The sequence below is a fragment of the Brassica napus genome, chromosome C2 (assembly GCF_020379485.1).
Source record: "Brassica napus cultivar Da-Ae chromosome C2, Da-Ae, whole genome shotgun sequence".
NCBI classification, from domain to species: Eukaryota; Viridiplantae; Streptophyta; class Magnoliopsida; order Brassicales; family Brassicaceae; genus Brassica; species Brassica napus.
The window spans coordinates 56,518,540-56,536,070 of NC_063445.1; the positions used below are offsets into that span (position 1 = coordinate 56,518,540).

At 37.2% G+C, this 17,531-nt stretch overlaps 3 protein-coding genes and 1 pseudogene across 4 annotated transcripts; 2 read left to right on the forward strand and 2 right to left on the reverse strand.

Moving 5' to 3' along the window:
• Positions 1 to 9,170: 9,170 nt before the first annotated feature.
• LOC106405175 (TOM1-like protein 5) lies at positions 9,171 to 12,413 on the forward strand. 2 transcript variants are annotated; one of them, XM_013845767.3, is made up of 11 exons: positions 9,171 to 9,323; positions 9,645 to 9,692; positions 9,823 to 9,936; positions 10,076 to 10,154; positions 10,225 to 10,323; positions 10,402 to 10,515; positions 10,590 to 10,771; positions 10,879 to 10,954; positions 11,409 to 11,494; positions 11,580 to 11,801; positions 11,867 to 12,413. In XM_013845767.3, exons 3-11 carry the CDS (start codon positions 9,836 to 9,838, stop codon positions 12,216 to 12,218), a joined length of 1,311 nt encoding a protein of 436 aa, XP_013701221.2. In that variant the 5' UTR covers positions 9,171 to 9,323; positions 9,645 to 9,692; positions 9,823 to 9,835; the 3' UTR covers positions 12,219 to 12,413. The 2 variants fall into 2 exon arrangements, with proteins under 2 accessions (XP_013701221.2, XP_048603227.1); XM_048747270.1 differs by lacking the exon at positions 9,645 to 9,692 and having other exon boundaries at positions 9,179 to 9,323.
• A 1,144-nt stretch (positions 12,414 to 13,557) lies between these two features.
• On the forward strand, positions 13,558 to 14,141 carry LOC111209772 (defensin-like protein 6). The gene is made up of 2 exons (XM_022709779.2): positions 13,558 to 13,673; positions 13,879 to 14,141. The coding sequence occupies exons 1-2, from the start codon at positions 13,619 to 13,621 to the stop codon at positions 14,043 to 14,045; spliced, it is 222 nt and encodes a 73-aa protein (XP_022565500.1). The 5' UTR covers positions 13,558 to 13,618; the 3' UTR covers positions 14,046 to 14,141.
• Positions 14,142 to 14,414: 273 nt separating this feature from the next.
• Positions 14,415 to 16,066, reverse strand: LOC125581582 (WD repeat-containing protein 26 homolog). Its single transcript, XM_048747272.1, has 2 exons — positions 14,807 to 16,066; positions 14,415 to 14,684 (listed from the first exon to the last, which is right to left on the reverse strand). The coding sequence occupies exons 1-2, from the start codon at positions 15,365 to 15,367 to the stop codon at positions 14,523 to 14,525; spliced, it is 723 nt and encodes a 240-aa protein (XP_048603229.1). The 5' UTR covers positions 15,368 to 16,066; the 3' UTR covers positions 14,415 to 14,522.
• LOC125582523 lies at positions 15,823 to 16,636 on the reverse strand (annotated as a pseudogene).
• Positions 16,637 to 17,531: the final 895 nt, after the last annotated feature.

A 17,531-nucleotide genomic window follows, 5' to 3' on the forward strand; every position in this document is an offset into this window, starting at 1 on the left:
TTAAGGATACAAAGTAAATGTGATATCTTGAAGGCAAACATTTTTGTACTTAACATATCACCATATAATATTTCACATCTAGCCAAAAAGATTTATTTGTTTTAAATATTAACAGTTATAAGTTATTTATAAAAATAACAATGTTTTGAAAACCGGACCGGACATTGACTCCGCATTATCACTGGATAGCTGGTCGGACCAGTTTCAACCAGGGTTTTGATTTTTCTTTATATATACATACTAATATATATAATATTAAAATGTTATAAAAATAACTAGAATAACATTTGATCAATCCAGATTTTGTTTACTGCACATTCCACTGGTAACCAATTAGAACTTCTGAAGCAACAAATACCTTAAAAAAAAAAGGTAAAACCATTTAACTTAAACTTGTTATCATTAAGACAAAAATTTGAGACGATGTTTTTACAAAACTACATAATCCATACATATGAATAGCAAAGAAACCACATGATGCATTACAATCTAGTCTATTCTAAAGCATTCCTCTGCCCCAAAACACAGATTACAATGGTATGGGTTTATAGTAAGAGTTGCATTTGAATGTAATTATTGTCACATGACCATATTTTTTTTTGTTTTTCACTTTACAGCATTTTTCTAAATGATTGGTTATTTTCCTAAATATTATAGCATTTTCGTCTCCAATAATCATAAAGTTTATTAGATTCCTTAAATGATTGCGTGTATGGAAGGGTGAAATAAAATATCCCAAAAACTATATAATAAAAGTAGTACAATAAAGAAAAACAAGTAGTATGAATTTTTGTTTATTGCATGTATTGAATATTGTGTGGGAGCACAGTTTTCTGGAAGTTATATTATCAAGAGCGTGAATCTCGTGCAACCACAAAGTAAAGTAGTATTACACTACACAATGTGCTAGTCTTGAATATCAGTATATCACTGAAAAACACTACTAAATAAATAAAGATTACATAAACAGAAATTACATCAAAGATTCAAAATCACCAATTGTTTAGCTATTTTTATGATATACACATTTTCTGTGTGATAAAAAAGATATACAAAAAATTGCAAAAAGAAACCTAGCTATATAGATATAAAACCTGTTTGTTGAAATAGTCCATAGTTAGATATACATTTGGTCAATTCCGATATTGCTTACTTCACATTTCAATGTTAGCCACTTAGAACTTTCGAAGTAACAAAGACCTTTAATACGTATAACCATTAACTTAGGTTGGCTCTCACTAAGACAAGAACTTGAGAGAATGTTTTTACAATATTAGAGAATCTATCCATATGAATAGCAAGAAACCATATGCTGAATTACAATCTAGTCTACTTTAAAGCAAATCACAACGCTGCCAAAGCTCATTACAAATTCCAATGCTACGAAAAATTGAAACTGATGATATCGACTTTACCTTAGAGACGTCTGGTCTTGTTAGGAGGTGCTTAACCAGGCATACCCATTCCAGGATCTTTCCTCTTTCTGCTGGTGCGGTTGAGCCATCCCGCGTTTCTGCGGCAGAGGAACACTTGGGCTCTTGGCTATGACAATATGGGCATTTGCATAGGTTCATAGATCCACAAATTTTCTGGTGTTATTTTTAAGGTCCATTTTACCCTGTTAATTAGCAAAAGGATCCATAATTAAGTAAACCTAATTTATAAAAAGGTACATATTTTCTTCTTCTATTTGTTTCAGGTCTTAGAGCTTATTTTAATTCTAAGTTAAAAGAAATGTAATGGAGAAAAAATATAAAAACAAATTCATAAAAGGTCCATATTTTTTGTTTTGCTTAGGGCTATTATGTTGGTTAAGACGACACTGCACTTGGGTTCATCCCAGCCTGAGCTAGAAAATTATAAGCCTTCATGCCTTGACGTTGCATCCTCTGCATGTTATGCCCAACCATTGGTCTTGGCATCGATCTACTCCCCCATCTCATGTCGGTTTAGTTTGTTAGGAATTTGAAAAATAATTCGGTTTTTGGTTTGGTTTTGGATTTTCAGTTTTTTTTTTTTAAAAAGAATCGAAACAGCCAAAATAACCGAAAAATCGAACCAAAAGTAACCGAAAAAAACAATAACCAAATTTAACCGAAATAACTGAGTTTAACCAAAAATATCCTATTTTTTGAGAAAATTATACCAAAATTAACCGAAAACAAAAAAAAAATTTGATTATTTTAAGAAATAAAGTGAAAACCGAAAAACCGCTAACCGAACCAAACTGAAATTTAATTCGGTTAATTTCAGAATTGGTTTTTAAAATTTCCGTAAACTGAAAACGACGGTTTGGTTTTGGAAAACCAAAATCGCAGGGATAGTTTCAACGGTGCTTGGTATATCATTGCAAGCCCAAAATCAGCTATCTTTTTTTTTTTTGATAATCGTGGTGTGATCCCAAAAGCTTTCTAATCACCTCGAGACCCGCAAGATCCACGTTTTCTTACCACTTAAAGTGATTCGGGTGGCCAAAGGAAATCAAACCCATGATAGTATTCACAACTATGAGCCTTTTACCACTAGCCCAAAACCACTTGGTTAAATCAGCTATCTTAACAATCCCATAACTAAAATATTCGACGGTTTTAAATCTCTGGGTACAATCCAGTTACTATGTAGATAGTTTAATCCGTTAAGAAGCTGCCAAAGCAAAGACTTGACGGTGTACTAGTTTAAAGAATGTCCTACTTAGTCTCTATGGTGTCTGATGATCTCGTAGAGATCGTGCTCCAAGTAGTCGAATGCGAGGTAGAGAGACATGTCCGCGGAGTTGATGTGGACGTTAACGTGGTTCTCGTGCGAGATCTCTCTGAGGAGCATGATCCAACTCTTATGGGAAAAGTAAGTTTGTAATAAGGCCACTTGGTCCAACTGTTTTTATTTGGCGGTTTACTTGGTTTGGTTTGGTTCGCGCGAAAGTCTGAATCAAGTTTCTCTGAATCCTAGCCCAAGCTTTTGTGAGCTTTCTTTGGGCTTTTGTGCATTGTTTTGTTTCCTTTCTTAAAGCGACGTCGTTTCATCCTAATACAAATAACATCAAGAGGTGTTTTATAAAACGCTTTCCCCTAGTGACGTAATTAAAAGCGTACGACACGTGGCGGTCAACCAGGCTGTCAGTTGCTGGTTTAAAGTTCACAAGCATGTGACTTTAATATAATCTCCCTTCCTCCGGCGCCAACAAGACTTTACCAAGACGGAGAAAAAGCCTTTTCTCTCGCTTTCAGACAATTCCCTCGTGGCGGTGCTCTGTCGGCTTCAGCCTTTATTTTATTTAAATTAAAAAAAATAATCACCTAATTAGAAAAGGAAACCATCATCAGTAGTAATATACAGAGAGATTACTGTCTATAGAAACTGCTCGGCTTCAGAGAAAAGTAAATACAACGGTTAATGGCGATCGCAAAGGCGATTCTACGGTTATTTTTCTGTTCTTTGTTCGAAGTTTCCCGATCTGATATTTCTCAATTTGATTTGGTAGTGGGGTGGTTTTTCCACGATTCCTCCCATGAATCCTCTATCTCCGTAGTGGGGATTTCTCTCCATCACGATGAAGCAGTTATCAGAAGTTACTGGAGAGTGCTGTGGTCTATATATGATCACAATTTGTCAAAATTGGGATCTAAAATTTCCACCCAAATCCTATATACTTATCGCTACGATTGTTCTCTTTCAAGTATGGCGGATAATTTGAGACGAGCAATTCAAGATTTGAGTCTGGGAATTGATGATGCTCCGGTGGCTCTGTCGGCGGCTGTCTGCTCTGAGGCTCGGAGGGTGAACCAATTCTCGTTGATGGGAAGACCAACTATGCAAACAAAGCAAAACATAAGGGCGCTTCTGACGTCCTTACCGAAGATGTGGGGCATTCCGGGTCTCATCACAGGGCGTCTTGTAGAGAGGCGGAAGTTCCAGTTCGTGTTTCCTACGGAGGAGATGCTATCATCTGTGCTTGAAAGGGGTCCATGGGCATTTAATGATCGAATGCTGGTCGTTTCCCGGTGGAATGCGGGTATGGATGATCAAAACCTTAACCACATTCCATTTTGGGTCCAGATAAGGGGTATACCTCTGGAGTATCTGTCTGAGCCGGTCATCCGTGATATTGGAGATCGAATGGGAGAGGTTATGAAAGTTGACTTTAAGCCTGAAGTGAATGCGGCGGTTGAATTTGTCCGGGTGCGTATCAACTGGAATGTTGCCAACCCTCTTAAATTCAAGAGGAATTTTCAGTTCTCACCAGGAATCAACACGCTGTTGCAGTTCCGATATGAGCGTCTGAAAGGTTTCTGTGACCAGTGTGGAATGATCACTCATGACTCTGGTGATTGTTTGCCAGTGGAGGGTGCGCAGATGGTGGAGGATAATGGAGATGATGATCCTCAGAATGGTGATGGTGATGGTGGGAATGCAGAGGATGGAGATAACCCAGGCCTTGGTGATATGGAGATTCCGGAGCAACAAGATGCTTCTGTGCTGCCTGCACAATCAAATCAGAATCCGGTGAGAGGCTCTGCTTCAGGTTCTTTTGTTGCGCTAATGCAAAATTTCTGGTCTGATGCTCCTATGGTGGAGGTGCAACAAGAGTATGAAAGCAGAGTAGGAGCAGTTAGAATGAAGAGACGGAAAGAGTTTGTTGAGTCCCTGATTGAGAAAGGTAGTTCTTCTCATCAGACTACAGTGGTGGAAGGTCAAGTCCAAGGGCAGCTAGAGGTTGAATCGGATGAAGATGAAGATCATGCTATCTTGGAATGGGAAGCTCGCCGCTATGATGATGTTGACATTAGGCAGTATGGATCGTTTCTTCAGGGTGATCAAACGATGGAGGTGTCTGATACTTGCTTGGGTAAGAGAAGCCGTGAGGAGCTAAGCGAGGAGTCTATAGATAAGTTCCCGGTGGGTAAGATGAGAATGTCTGCGGAGTTCAATGCACTTCGTCAGCTACAGGAGGACTATGGTCAGGATCAGGAACATGATCACACTTCAATGATCGACAGAGGCGCGGTGGGCCCGGTTCCACCAGACGCACCATGAAAGTGGAGGTGTGGAACTGTCGAGGTTTGGGACAACGCTTGACAGTTCGACGTCTAAAGGAGATGCAGAGGTTGTATCGTCCAGACTTGTTGTTCCTGATTGAAACCAAGCAAGCTAACAACTATGTTAGAGATATAGGAGTTTATCTTGGTTTTGATCAAATGATCCTTGTACCACCAGTAGGATTAAGTGGTGGATTAGCTGTCTTTTGGAAGTCTTTCCTTTCTGTTTCTTGTATTTCCAGTGATGCTCGCCTTGTAGATTTGCATGTTGAATATCAATGTTTTCAGTTTTACTTGTCCTGCGTTTATGGTCATCCAGTTCCGAAAGAAAGACATATTCTTTGGGAGAAGCTTCAGCGCATAGCAACAACTCGATTGGGACCTTGGATGTTGTGTGGTGATTGTAATGAAATGACAAATCCTAATGAGAAGATAGGTGGTCGAGTAAGAGCTTTATCTAGTTTTCAGAGTTTTAATACAATGATTCAGATTTGTGACTTTAAGGATTTGAAGCAGTCAGGGAACCCTTTTAGTTGGGTTGGCCGTCGCAGAAAGGAGATCATTGAGTGTTGCTTAGACAGAGTTATGGTAAATACATCTTGGTTGAATAAGTTTCCGGTTTCAGTGAATGAATATTTGGAAATAGCGGAATCTGATCATAGACCGATGGTTATTTCCATTGACTATAAACATCGTCGAAGAAAGGGCTTGTTCTGTTATGATAAAAGATTGGTGACAGATCAGAGATTTGTGGATACGGTCATTGATACTTGGGGTCAAACAGAATTTATTCGAGGTTGGAATCAGAAACTTGGTCATTGCCGTACTGAGATAATTCAATGGAAAAGAAGAAATCAAACGAACTCGGCTGTCAGTATAGTTGAGATTCGTAATCAGTTGGATCAAGCCATAAGAGATAGCACTGTTTCAACTGAATATATTCAAGAGCTACGTGGTAAGTTGAATCAAGCCTATCGGGACGAAGAGGAGTACTGGAAATTGAAAAGTAGAAATAGGTGGCTGAATCTTGGGGACAGAAACACTCCATTTTATCATGGATTGACGAAAATGAAGAAGAGCAAGAATAAAATTTCAAAAATAAGTGATAAATATGGAGTGGTTCATTATCAAGAGGAAACAATAGCTCGGGTGGCTGAAGATTACTTTAAAGAAATGTTCTCATCATCTCCAACAATATCTCTTGAGGAGTGTTTGCCTAATATCCAACCTAGGGTGACGATGGAGATGAATGAGAGACTTATAGCTTTGGTTACAGATACAGAGATCAAAGAAGCTCTGAATTTAATTGGTGCGGATCGAGCCCCAGGCCCTGATGGATTTACTGCAGCATTCTATCAACAATTTTGGGAGTCTATTGGACCGGACGTTTGTCAGATGGTAAAGAGGTTTTTTGAAACTGGTGAAATGGAGAATGGGATTAATCATACTAATATTTGCCTCATTCCGAAGTTTCCTGAGGCAGCAAATATGTGTGATTATCGTCCTATAAGCTTATGTTCTGTCGCGTATAAACTGATCTCCAAAGTGTTGGGTTTGAGAATTCAAAAATGCTTGGAAGTAATTATCTCGGAATCACAAGCTGCGTTTGTTCCAGGAAGGCAAATCTCTGATAATATATTAGTTGCTCATGAGTTGATAAATGCTTTGAAATCAAAGAAGGACTGCTCTGAGAAATATATGGCAATCAAGACCGACATTAGTAAAGCTTATGACAGGGTAGAGTGGAGATTTCTTGAAGATATTCTGGTTAAGTTGGGCTTCCATACTATTTGTATTTCATGGATTATGTCATGTGTCAAATCTGTTACCTACTCGGTATTGCTTAATGGAACACCATTTGGAGAGATCAAACCATCAAGAGGTATACGGCAAGGGGATACTTTATCTCCATATCTGTTTCTTATCTGTGCAGAAGCTCTTAGTCAGATGATTGATAAAGCACAAAGAGAAAATAATTTTCAAGGAATGCAATTGGCAAGAAGATGTCCATCAGTGTCTCATCTTTTATTTGCGGATGATTCTCTATTTTTCTGTAAAGCAAATGAGGAGAATGCATCCTGTATGGCTGATATTCTTGGTAAGTATGAGAAAGCGTCTGGTCAAAAAGTTAACTTGGAGAAGTCTTCGATTATCTTTGGTGCGAGAATAGATAATCAAAGAAGAGTTCAAATTCAGAATATACTAAACATTCACGTCATTGGTGGAGCGGGCAAGTACTTAGGACTTCCGGAACAATTTGGTAGAAGTAAAGTCAAAGAGTTTGAAGGCATTGTTCAGAAGATTAAGATTATTACATCACAGTGGCACAACCAGTTCTTATCTCAGGCTGGTAAAGAGGTTCTAATCAAGTCTGTTCTTCAAGCCAAACCGGTTTACCCAATGAGCTGTTTTTTGATTCCTAAAACCACTTGTGATGAGATTAATTCAATTCTATCTGAATTCTGGTGGGGAAAAGGAGAAGAGAGAAGAAAGATCTCCTGGGTATCTTGGCAAAGATTATGTCTACCAAAGAATGAGGGTGGGATGGGTTTTCGTGATTTATATAGTTTCAATAAAGCGTTACTTGCCAAACAAGCTTGGCGGATATGGCAAAACCCTAACTCTCTTCTTAGTAGAATCTATAAAGGCAGATACCACCATTCGATGACTTTCCTTCAGTCTTCGAATCTTAAGCATGCCTCTTACGGCTATAAGTCTATCCAAGTAGGCAAAGAACTACTGCAACAGGGTCTTCGTGTAAAGATAGGTAATGGAAAATCTACAAATGTGTGGCTCGATCACTGGTTACCGGTGGTGCCCCCTCGAAAGGTGACTCAAGTGTCATATAATCAAAATATGAAAGTAGAGGAGTTCATTGATAAGGATACTTGTTCTTGGAACATATCAACTCTTGAGAGATTTCTGCAGCCTGGGGATATAGATCAAGTGTTAAAGATAAAGCTGTCTAGATATGCTAGTGAAGACAGTATGATTTGGCCTTATACAAAAGATATGAGATACACAGTCAAGTCGGGTTATTGGACAGTAACTCATCTTTATCAGGAGGGAGATGCCATTATCAGACCGGAAGGCTCTCTGGTCATTAAAAAGAAAATTTGGAAACTGAATATCTTGCCGAAGATTAAACATTTCTTATGGAGAGTTATTTCTGGTGCTCTTCCTACTTACACAAAGTTGTGTACTCGGGGAATTAATATTGATCCAACCTGCCAGCGATGTTGTCATGATGATGAGACAATAAACCATATCTTGTTCTTGTGTCCTCATGCAATGGCAATGTGGAGATGCTCAGGTATTATGCCATCTCATGTATTTACTCTTAATCTGGAAGATAATTTACTTGTCTTATTTGAATTTATGGAGTCCTTACATGTGAATGAAAGTATAAGACAACTGGTGTTTTGGATTCTTTGGCTATTATGGAAGTCAAGAAATGAATTCATTTTCCAAAAAAGAAACCTTCATCCTATAGAGGACCTTCGCCGGGCTATGGAGGCAAATGAGGAATGGTATAGGAATGTTGTTCTACTTAACTCTGAACCACGATATCAAGAGGTGAAATCGTCAAAATGGGAACCCCCACCAACAGGATGGATTAAATGCAATTTTGACTATAGCTCTGGTTCTGGAGGAACAATGGATGGAGTGGGTTGGATTTTAAGGGATGAGTTTGGAAAATTCTTGGGTGCAGGAAGTGTTCAAGTACAAAAGATGTTGACATCTATAGAAGGGGAAGCTTTAAGTTTCCTAATAGCTCTTCAGCAAGTTTGGATACGTGGTTTACGACGAGTATGGTTTGAAGGAGATAATCAAGAGTTGTGTATGACGATTAATCAAGTTAAAGATCATGTGGATTTGGGGAATTTGTTATGCGATATTCGTCACTGGATGCAACTTCTCCCGGAATGCTCACTGGAGTTTATAAACAGAGAAAAGAATCAGGCGGCTGATGCTATTGCTAAATATGCTACTAACCAACATGGTTCTGCTTTGTTTTTTGATTTGCCCCCTGTTTGGTTAATTAATCTCTTGTATTATCCGTTTACAATTTAATAAAAGTTAAGTGGTTAAAAAAAAAAAAAAAAACAGAGAGATTACTGTCTGTCTTTAAGGATTTTAATTAAGGAATTAAATCTTTTATTCTGATTTAATTCTGTGAAGACAACGCGCAAAAGGCTTCGTCTTTATTCTTTTAAAGTCTCTGTGAAATGCTCAAGGTGACTAGGGTTTATCGGCTCTTTCTTCTTACCCTCTCCGTTATCGAAAGTAAGGTTTTTTTTTTCACTCTATCGTTATCCAATGAAGTTACTTGATTGTTGTTTGTCTGAGATCTATTTTTGTGTCAGCTTGTGATCAATCTATCTTTTTTGTCTTATTATGTTTCTTCGTGATCTGGTTCGTGTCTGCTTCCTTGATTTTAGGGCATGTGTTGGTGACTTGGTGTTTCTGATTCTCAGATTGTCTCGTGTCTGAAACATTTCATGCTTTTGAGGAATTTATAATTGAAGACTTTTTTTTTTTCTAATCCAGATAGTAACCGTTTGATTTACTTTCTCCTATCTGACATGATCTTCTTATTCATTGCAGACTAGCAGCTACTGCACATTGGAAGCAGAACCAATCTAACAGTCTAATGTAGGTTCTCTTGAGTGAACCTTTATGGTCCTGATCCACCTTACACATTTCTTTTTGGTTGCTTCATTTTTTTAGCATGAACCAAATATCTCTTCTTTAATTGCTTAAATTATTTTGGGCTTAAAAACAGATATTAACCAAAAATGGCTGCGGAGCTTGTTAGTTCTGCAACAAGTGACAAGCTTGCTGAAATGGATTGGACCAAAAACATTGAGATCTGTGAACTAGCTGCTCGTGATGAAAGGTATAATGAGGAGCCATAACATCTTCTAATATAAATTATTGTTTGTCGAATGTTCAATCACCTAAGGATTTATAATATGATGGACACACTTCTAACATTTTTCATCTGTTAATGAGTTTTTCTCTCTATGGTAAAACAGGCAAGCAAAAGATGTTATCAAGGCTATCAAAAAACGCTTGGGGAGCAAGAACCCAAATACTCAATTATATGCTGTTCAGGTAAAGCTCCTGGTCTCTAAATCTATCTTTCTTTTTACCGGAAGATCTATTATATTCTTTGTTCTTGCAGTTGCTGGAGATGTTGATGAACAACATTGGAGAGACTATTCATAAGCTGGTTATAGACACAGGTGTCCTCCCTACACTTGTGAAGATTGTAAAGAAAAAAGTATATTCTTCATCTCTCTTTCTAGATGTAACTTAATTTGAGAGTTAAGCTACTTATTTTAGTTTGCTTATTCTTTAGACGGATTTGCCTGTAAGAGAAAGGATATTTCTCCTTCTTGACGCAACTCAAACCTCTCTTGGTGGCGCTTCAGGAAGATTCCCTCAGTACTATTCAGCATACTATGTTTTAGTGGTGAGTTTTGAAAACATTCTAGTTCCCTGAATCTTTTCATAATACACTAAGATTTTCCTTTTTGTTACCTCCAGAACGCAGGAGTTAAGTTTCCTCAGAGGTCTAGTTCCACACCACCAGTTGTGGTCACTGCACAAGCAGTTCCAAGAAGTACGCTCATTGAACAACTTGCATCCGCTAGAAAAGAGAGGACTGCTGCTCCTGCTCCTGCTCCTGCTCAGCAGCGAGAATCTCAAACTACCTCCTCTTCTTCTAGGTAATCTTCCTTCTTCTCCACATGTCAGTCACCTAACTGCTAAATGTTTGCTAGATTTTTAAGAGAGATTAGATTAATCTGTTGTTATATATTTCTTTTGAGTGTAGCATTTTGCAAAAGGCTGGTGCTGCATTAGAAGTTTTGAAGGAAGTGCTTGATGCAGTTGATTCTCAAAATCCTGAGGTATATAATATAAGCGAATTTCTACAATATAGTTTATATACTTACTAATATTAACTATATTTAGTTTTGAAATCATCAAATAATTTAAAACTACTATTCATAAACCGAATTACCCGAATACTTTTTCTCTAAAATACTTCAAACTATCCAGATTTTTATCCGGAAACCCAAAAAATCTGATATTTAATCTGAAAAAACTCGAATTTAACCAGAATTAACTTATAAACCATAACCAAATTGGATCTGAAATGATCTTGGTTCCCAACTTTGTTACCCAAACCGAAATAACCAAACCGAATTTTCTAAACATCCGAACGGATCCTATATGTCTAGAACCGAAAAAAACAAAAACCGAAAAAAAAACCAAACCGATACCTGAAATGCCGAGGCCTATATAACCCCATGACTTTGTATTGTTAACTCCACTCTTTTTCATCTGCTTTTGACCATTTAGGGAGCAAGAGATGAGTTTACTCTTGATCTTGTGGAGCAATGCGCGTTCCAGAAGGAGCGTGTAATGCACCTCGTCATGACATCAAGGCAAGTTTCCTTCTCCCTTGGATTATGGCATGGTTAAAATCATTTTTTTTGTTCTTCTCAAAGTAGATTGGCTTTGTTAATGCAGGGATGAAAGAGCAGTTTCTCAAGCAATAGAATTGAACGAGCAGCTTCAGAGGATTCTTAATAAACATGAAGATTTACTCTCTGGTAGAATCACAGTGCCAGGCAGGTCTACTACATCCAATGGTTACCATTCTACCTCAAACGGTCACCAGAAACCAAGCAGCTCTATCTCCATTGAAGATGATGATGATGAAGAAGAGGAGCCTGAACAGTTATTCAGAAGGTTTGTCCCCTTGCATTATTTATAGAATATGAAATGGTTTCTTCATGTGAATGTTTTGCCTGCAGATTGAGAAAAGGGAAAGCTAGAGCAATGCCTGAAGATGAAGAAGAGGCATCACCTCCTCCACAAGTCTTACTTGGATCAGCGATCCATAGTGAGAGACTAAACCGTCCACTCATTCGTCCTTTGCCATCAGAGGAGTCATCACCAAGCAGTGGTGATAGCCATTCGCAGTCCTCCTCCTCGCCTGTTGTGATTCCACCGCCACCTGCTAAACACGTTGAGAGGCAAAAGTTCTTCAAGGAGAAGAAAGTTGATGGTGCCGCCTCAGGTTTGCCAGGTCATATGAGAGGCCTTTCTTTGCATAGCCAAGATGGAAGCAGCTCACGCAGTGGAAGTGTGGACTTCAGTGACTGAAACACCCCAAAAGCTCTGTCACATGATAAGTATATGTATTCTTTTAGTCTTGGTCCTTCTAGATTCTGTTAATTTACAGAAAAGGTTTGTGTTGTGTGTGGATGTTGTGGTGTTCTCTAGTGTTGTGAAATTAAAATATAGCACATGAGATGAAATATGATTATGTATACGAGTAAAGGTACTTGTTTGCTTTCACTTTGTTGAAGCATGAGCTATATGCTATTTAGAGTGGTGTGCTGTTCCTGTTTGTGTAATGAAGCTGAATGTGGAAAATTCTATTCAGTTTCTTGAATGTATAATTTCACATGGGTCTTTTATAACGTTCCATCTCATCTCAGCTGAAAACCATACATTTGTTTGGTCTTATAAAATTCCTCCGTATTTTATTATTTAACGTTTTAGAAAAAAAACATTTGTTTCAAATTAGATAATGTTTTAAATTATCAATATAAAATTTATTAATAATTTACATTATATAACTAATGGTATTATATACTCTATTTTATTATTGGTTATATTGTGATTAGATGAATAGTTAATAATGTTTTTATTTAGAAAATCTAAAAAAATTGAATATTTTTAATCTATGTATTTAGAGCAATTCACTTGAATAATCATTTTTAAATTTTTATCACAAAAATAGTCTTTGATGAAGAAAATGATCAAAATAGTTTCTTTTTATTTTGAAAATTTTAATACTTTTTTTTTAAATTTGAAACTCTATCTCCAAAATCTCACCCTTTAATTATAAACCCTAAGTTTAGATTAGTTAATCCTAGGATAAAATTTTATTTTGGTCATTTTTCTCAATAAAACTATTTTTGTGAAGATAAATTAAAAATGACTATCAAAAAAAGAATTTTTTCATGTATTTAATCATAAAATAATCTTAGTTTAAGTTACAAAAAATAAGAGTAATCCTAGTCACGTGAGTATCAAGATTTGGTGTGTGGTAAACTGTCCGTTTTCAGTTCTCATGTCATGTGGAGACTGGAGACATACCACGGGTGCACAAGTATGCACGTGACTGACCCCCTCTTTCACCACTTCCCAATAAGGAAACTGAATTTTTATTATTTTAGGGATTAATTAACTTGTACTCCTGCTAGTTGTTACCGCTGTTTATTGTAATGTGCCGACCAATGCCAAGCTAGTTTGTCCTCATATCCTTGATCATAGCACTGAACCAATAAAATAATAAACCAATGCTAGACACTCGATGCTTAGTGCTCAATAGTTAAAAAATGAAACATTGACTACATTATGTGGAGGAAAAAACATGCCCTAAACCACACTACATATGGAACTCTTTCTCTCTATATATATGGAGTTATGGAGACCTAGGTCCTTGCTCAACTCATCACTTACACGTTTATACCATTTCATATATACAATATTCAATGGAGAACAAAGTTTTCGCTGCCTTCTTCTTGTTTCTAGTCCTCTTCTCATCTCGTAAGCTTTTTGCTTCATTCATTTTTGTTCTTTCTATATACACTACTCCATACATGAGTTTCAAACCATACTGCTAGTTAACCTCAAACCAAAACCAGATGTTTTCATATATAAATGCGAAGAGCATGTTACATGACCTATCTATCTCCATTCATTTATGTTGCATTTTTAATGTGTATTAATTAATTTATGTGTAATATTATAGAGGAGGTTATTGGGATAGAGGGAAGGATGTGCCAATCAAGGAGCCATCACTTCAGGAGCATATGTTTGTCCAACCATAACTGTGCCAATATCTGCCGTGGCGAGCGCTTTTCCGGTGGTCGTTGCCATGGTCTCCACCGGAAATGCTACTGTACTCGTCTTTGCTAACTATTTGTACTCTTTTTCAATTAAAAAATGTTGTTGTTCTTGTGTTCTAGCTTCCTTCCAGTTTCTAATAATAATTATAATGTTTCCCGTTTTGTTAATCAAGATGAACAAGTTAGTAAATGAAGCATCAACATTAGAGCAAAAAAAAATCCCAAAAATGCATTTTTTGCTATCTTTTTCTCACTATTAATATTCAAACTTTAGTTCTTATCTCTCTAGTGTATTCGAAAATGAAGTAAAAACACCAATAGGTTGAAAAAATGTGAACAAGTAACCAACGTAAAAGGTGTATTATCATATGTACATGAATCAAATGTTGCAGTCAAGTCACTATTAGTATTTCAAATTTTAGTTCTTAACCCTCTATTGTACTCAAAATGAAGCAAAAACATTAATAGATTGAAGAAATGTGAACAAGAATATTATCATATGTACATGAATCAAATTTGCAGTAAAGTAACCATTGAATCACCACTTCTACTTCTTGGCAAGTCCCCAAATCCGGATGGTTCTATCATCACTCCCTGAAGCCAGCATATGAATATCAGCAGGGTTCCAACTCACACAGTTCACAGCTCCTGAATGTCCACGCAACACACGACAAGGTCTCAACCCTTTTGCTACGTGCCATATGTATACCTACAAACAACAGAGACACACCATCACAAATGTTTTCTTGAGAGTCAAGGAAGACCTTATATTTTTGAGAGTCAAGAAAGACCTATTATGTTTCTTGAGAGTCAAGAAAGATCCTAACATACCTGAGAATCCTCACTCCCACTAGCGATGAAATCTTCATCATGCCCACCAAAGCAAGACCTGATAATAAACCGAGTACGCTTGTGTCCATCGTATTCCGAAAGATAGAACGGTTCATCACCTCCTATAACCCAGAGTTGGATCTCCTGTGTAACGAGGTCGATAAGAAGATACTTGTTGTCTCTAGAAAGCGAGAACGATGTGATCATCTCTTTCTCCTCTAGTTGTATCACTCTCTCAGCTCTGGTTTCTCTACTAAACAACGAGATCTCATGCTGCTCCTTCCCCACGCTTACAATCCACTTCCCATCACTCGTCATGGCTACATCAGAAAGCGTTTGCGCCCTTTGCTCTTGCTCGTGCTGCATCTCAGTCCCATCTAAACTCCACAAGTAGATTCTTCTGTCTGACATTGCGCCGATGATACCTGAACCGTCATGAAGCCAACCACAAGAAACGGAACCAACATCAACTCTTCCATAGGTTTGAACACATTGTCCTGAAACAGCATCCCCAGCGCTTGATGACTTCGTTTTCTCCACATGTAATGACTTGTTGATCATCAGGACTCCATAAGACTGCTACTACTGGCTTCTCGTGTCCCACAAGTTTATGCTTCTGCCTAAACTTCCCATCTGCATCCATCTGAAAAAGGCATATCTAAGTCAATCAGAAAATATTAATAATTTGTATGTTTCTTTTTTTTGTTAAAGAAAAATATATGTTTAATTTGTATTGGAATCATATGTTTCTAGGTAATAACTATTACATATTGAATAATTTTCCTTGTTATTTGAAGTAACATCTATTTCATAAACTGAAAAATGCGTGACTTATACTGCTAATTTTATTATAATTATTATAGTTATAGTTATATACAAACCAAATACAAATTATTAATATTTGGGAATTTGTATGTAACTATAACTAGGTAATAATTTGTATTGGAATCATATGTTTCTAGGTAATAACTATGATTGATATATTGCATAATTTTCCTTGTTATTCGAAGTAACATCTACTTGATAAACTGAAAAATGCATGACTTATACGATGTTAATTTTAGTAATAATCATTCTAGTTATTTATATACAAATTATTTGATAGCTACATACCTCCCAGAGAATAGCTGTTTTATCCTTGGAAGAAGAAGCCAAGCATTTGCCATCATGTGAGAACGTCAAAAACCAGACTTTATCTGTATGTTCACTCAATACCTGAACCATTTCACATATACAAACTTAGTGTCTCCTAATCACCAAAGGTTATATCGAGTCATTATTCATTACCTGGAGAGTCTCTGAAGGGATTTTTCTTTTATCACAGTAATGATAAGAGAATAAGGACAAATCACTATCACGAACATTATGGAAGCCGCATTGCCCCCGCTGAGTATCAAGGTCATCGTCTAAGAGATACTCCAGACTTCTCTCTGGGACTAAGACTCCTATAGGAAGCAGCTCTTGCAGTTTCTTCTTCACAACGTCTGTATCTTCTTCACCAACAGGATCTGGCTTGAGAATCTTGGAAGCGAGCTTGTGGAGGAGACGTGGGTCAAGGCCAAGAGGTTGTATCTCTTCCCTTATGGTGTTCAGAGAGTCAAGGTACTTTTGCTCTAGTAGGAGTAGTATCACAGAGTTTTCATCAGACAGTTGAAGCTGCTTCATTGCGTCAATGCTTTTGTACCATTATTGGTTCTTTACTAGCTCAAGAAACTGCTTGCTTGCTTGACTGTGAAGAGGAATGGGAGATTGTTTCTCTAACTCGGTAGCGATGGCGTTGAATCCGAGAGAGGTAAGTGCGTTGAATCCATTTAGACCTCCATTTCTCATTCAAATAAAACTTCTTTTTTTTACATATGAATACATTATTCACAATGTTCAAAAAATAGTTCCAACAGTAAGTGCGTCGATGATCAGCCTGATGAACTCAGATGTTTTGACGAGACCGTTCGGGCCTAAAGTACCATTCTTTACGTCTCCTCCTCCTGAAGAAAGTGGATACAGCGTTTTCAAATGATCTGAAACAGAGCATCTCTTGTACACTGAAACAGAGCTTAGTAAAGATCACACTGAAACAGAGCATGGTGATAGCGAAGTAGCGTTGAGATGAAAGATCAAAACTTTACAGAGGTAAATGATTAATCAAACGAAAATCAGTAAAACCCTTGACGCGTTCCATCAAAAACAAACAAAGACAAACAAAGAAACAGAACATAGTAAAGATCACACTGAAACAGAGCATCTCTTGTACACTCGAGAATGGTGATAGCGAAGTAGCGTTGAGATGAAAAAGATCTAAACTTTTCACAGGTAAATGATTATTCAAACGAGAATCAGTAGAACCCTTGACGCGTTCGATCAAGAACAAACTAGTCTACGAGGAAATCAAGATAACTCAATGGCTAATATCGAAGTAAACATCTGAAAGTACAGAGTAATCGGAAGTAACAGAAATCGCAAAGGAAACTCATTCCATGAAATCATCAAAATAATGAAAAAAACTGGCTATGATAATCAAAGAAGTTGCGAAACAGTACAAGAAACAGAGGAGCGATTGATCTTACAGAAGAAGAAGAAGAAAAAGCAAAGCCCAGCAAGAGACTGATCGTGGAGTAGAGAGATAGAAAACAGAAACTCAAAGATCAGAGAGAATAGGAGAAACCCAAAATGTGCAGTAGAACGAGAGAAAAAAACAGAGGAGAATGGTTCTACTTAACAGAGGAAG

Bases quoted from the DNA above. Each gene is read 5' to 3' on its own strand.
- LOC106405175 (XM_013845767.3), top strand. From the start codon at position 9,836: ATGGCTGCGGAGCTTGTTAGTTCTGCAACAAGTGACAAGCTTGCTGAA. The intron at 9,937-10,075 runs GTATAATGAGGA...ATGGTAAAACAG, and splicing joins CTAGCTGCTCGTGATGAAAG to GCAAGCAAAAGATGTTATCA. The intron at 10,155-10,224 runs GTAAAGCTCCTG...TTGTTCTTGCAG, and splicing joins CTCAATTATATGCTGTTCAG to TTGCTGGAGATGTTGATGAA.
- LOC111209772 (XM_022709779.2), top strand. From the start codon at position 13,619: ATGGAGAACAAAGTTTTCGCTGCCTTCTTCTTGTTTCTAGTCCTCTTC. The intron at 13,674-13,878 runs GTAAGCTTTTTG...GTAATATTATAG, and splicing joins TCTAGTCCTCTTCTCATCTC to AGGAGGTTATTGGGATAGAG.
- LOC125581582 (XM_048747272.1), bottom strand. From the start codon at position 15,367: ATGATCAACAAGTCATTACATGTGGAGAAAACGAAGTCATCAAGCGCT. The intron at 14,685-14,806 runs GTATGTTAGGAT...TGTTGTTTGTAG, and splicing joins GTGGGAGTGAGGATTCTCAG to GTATACATATGGCACGTAGC.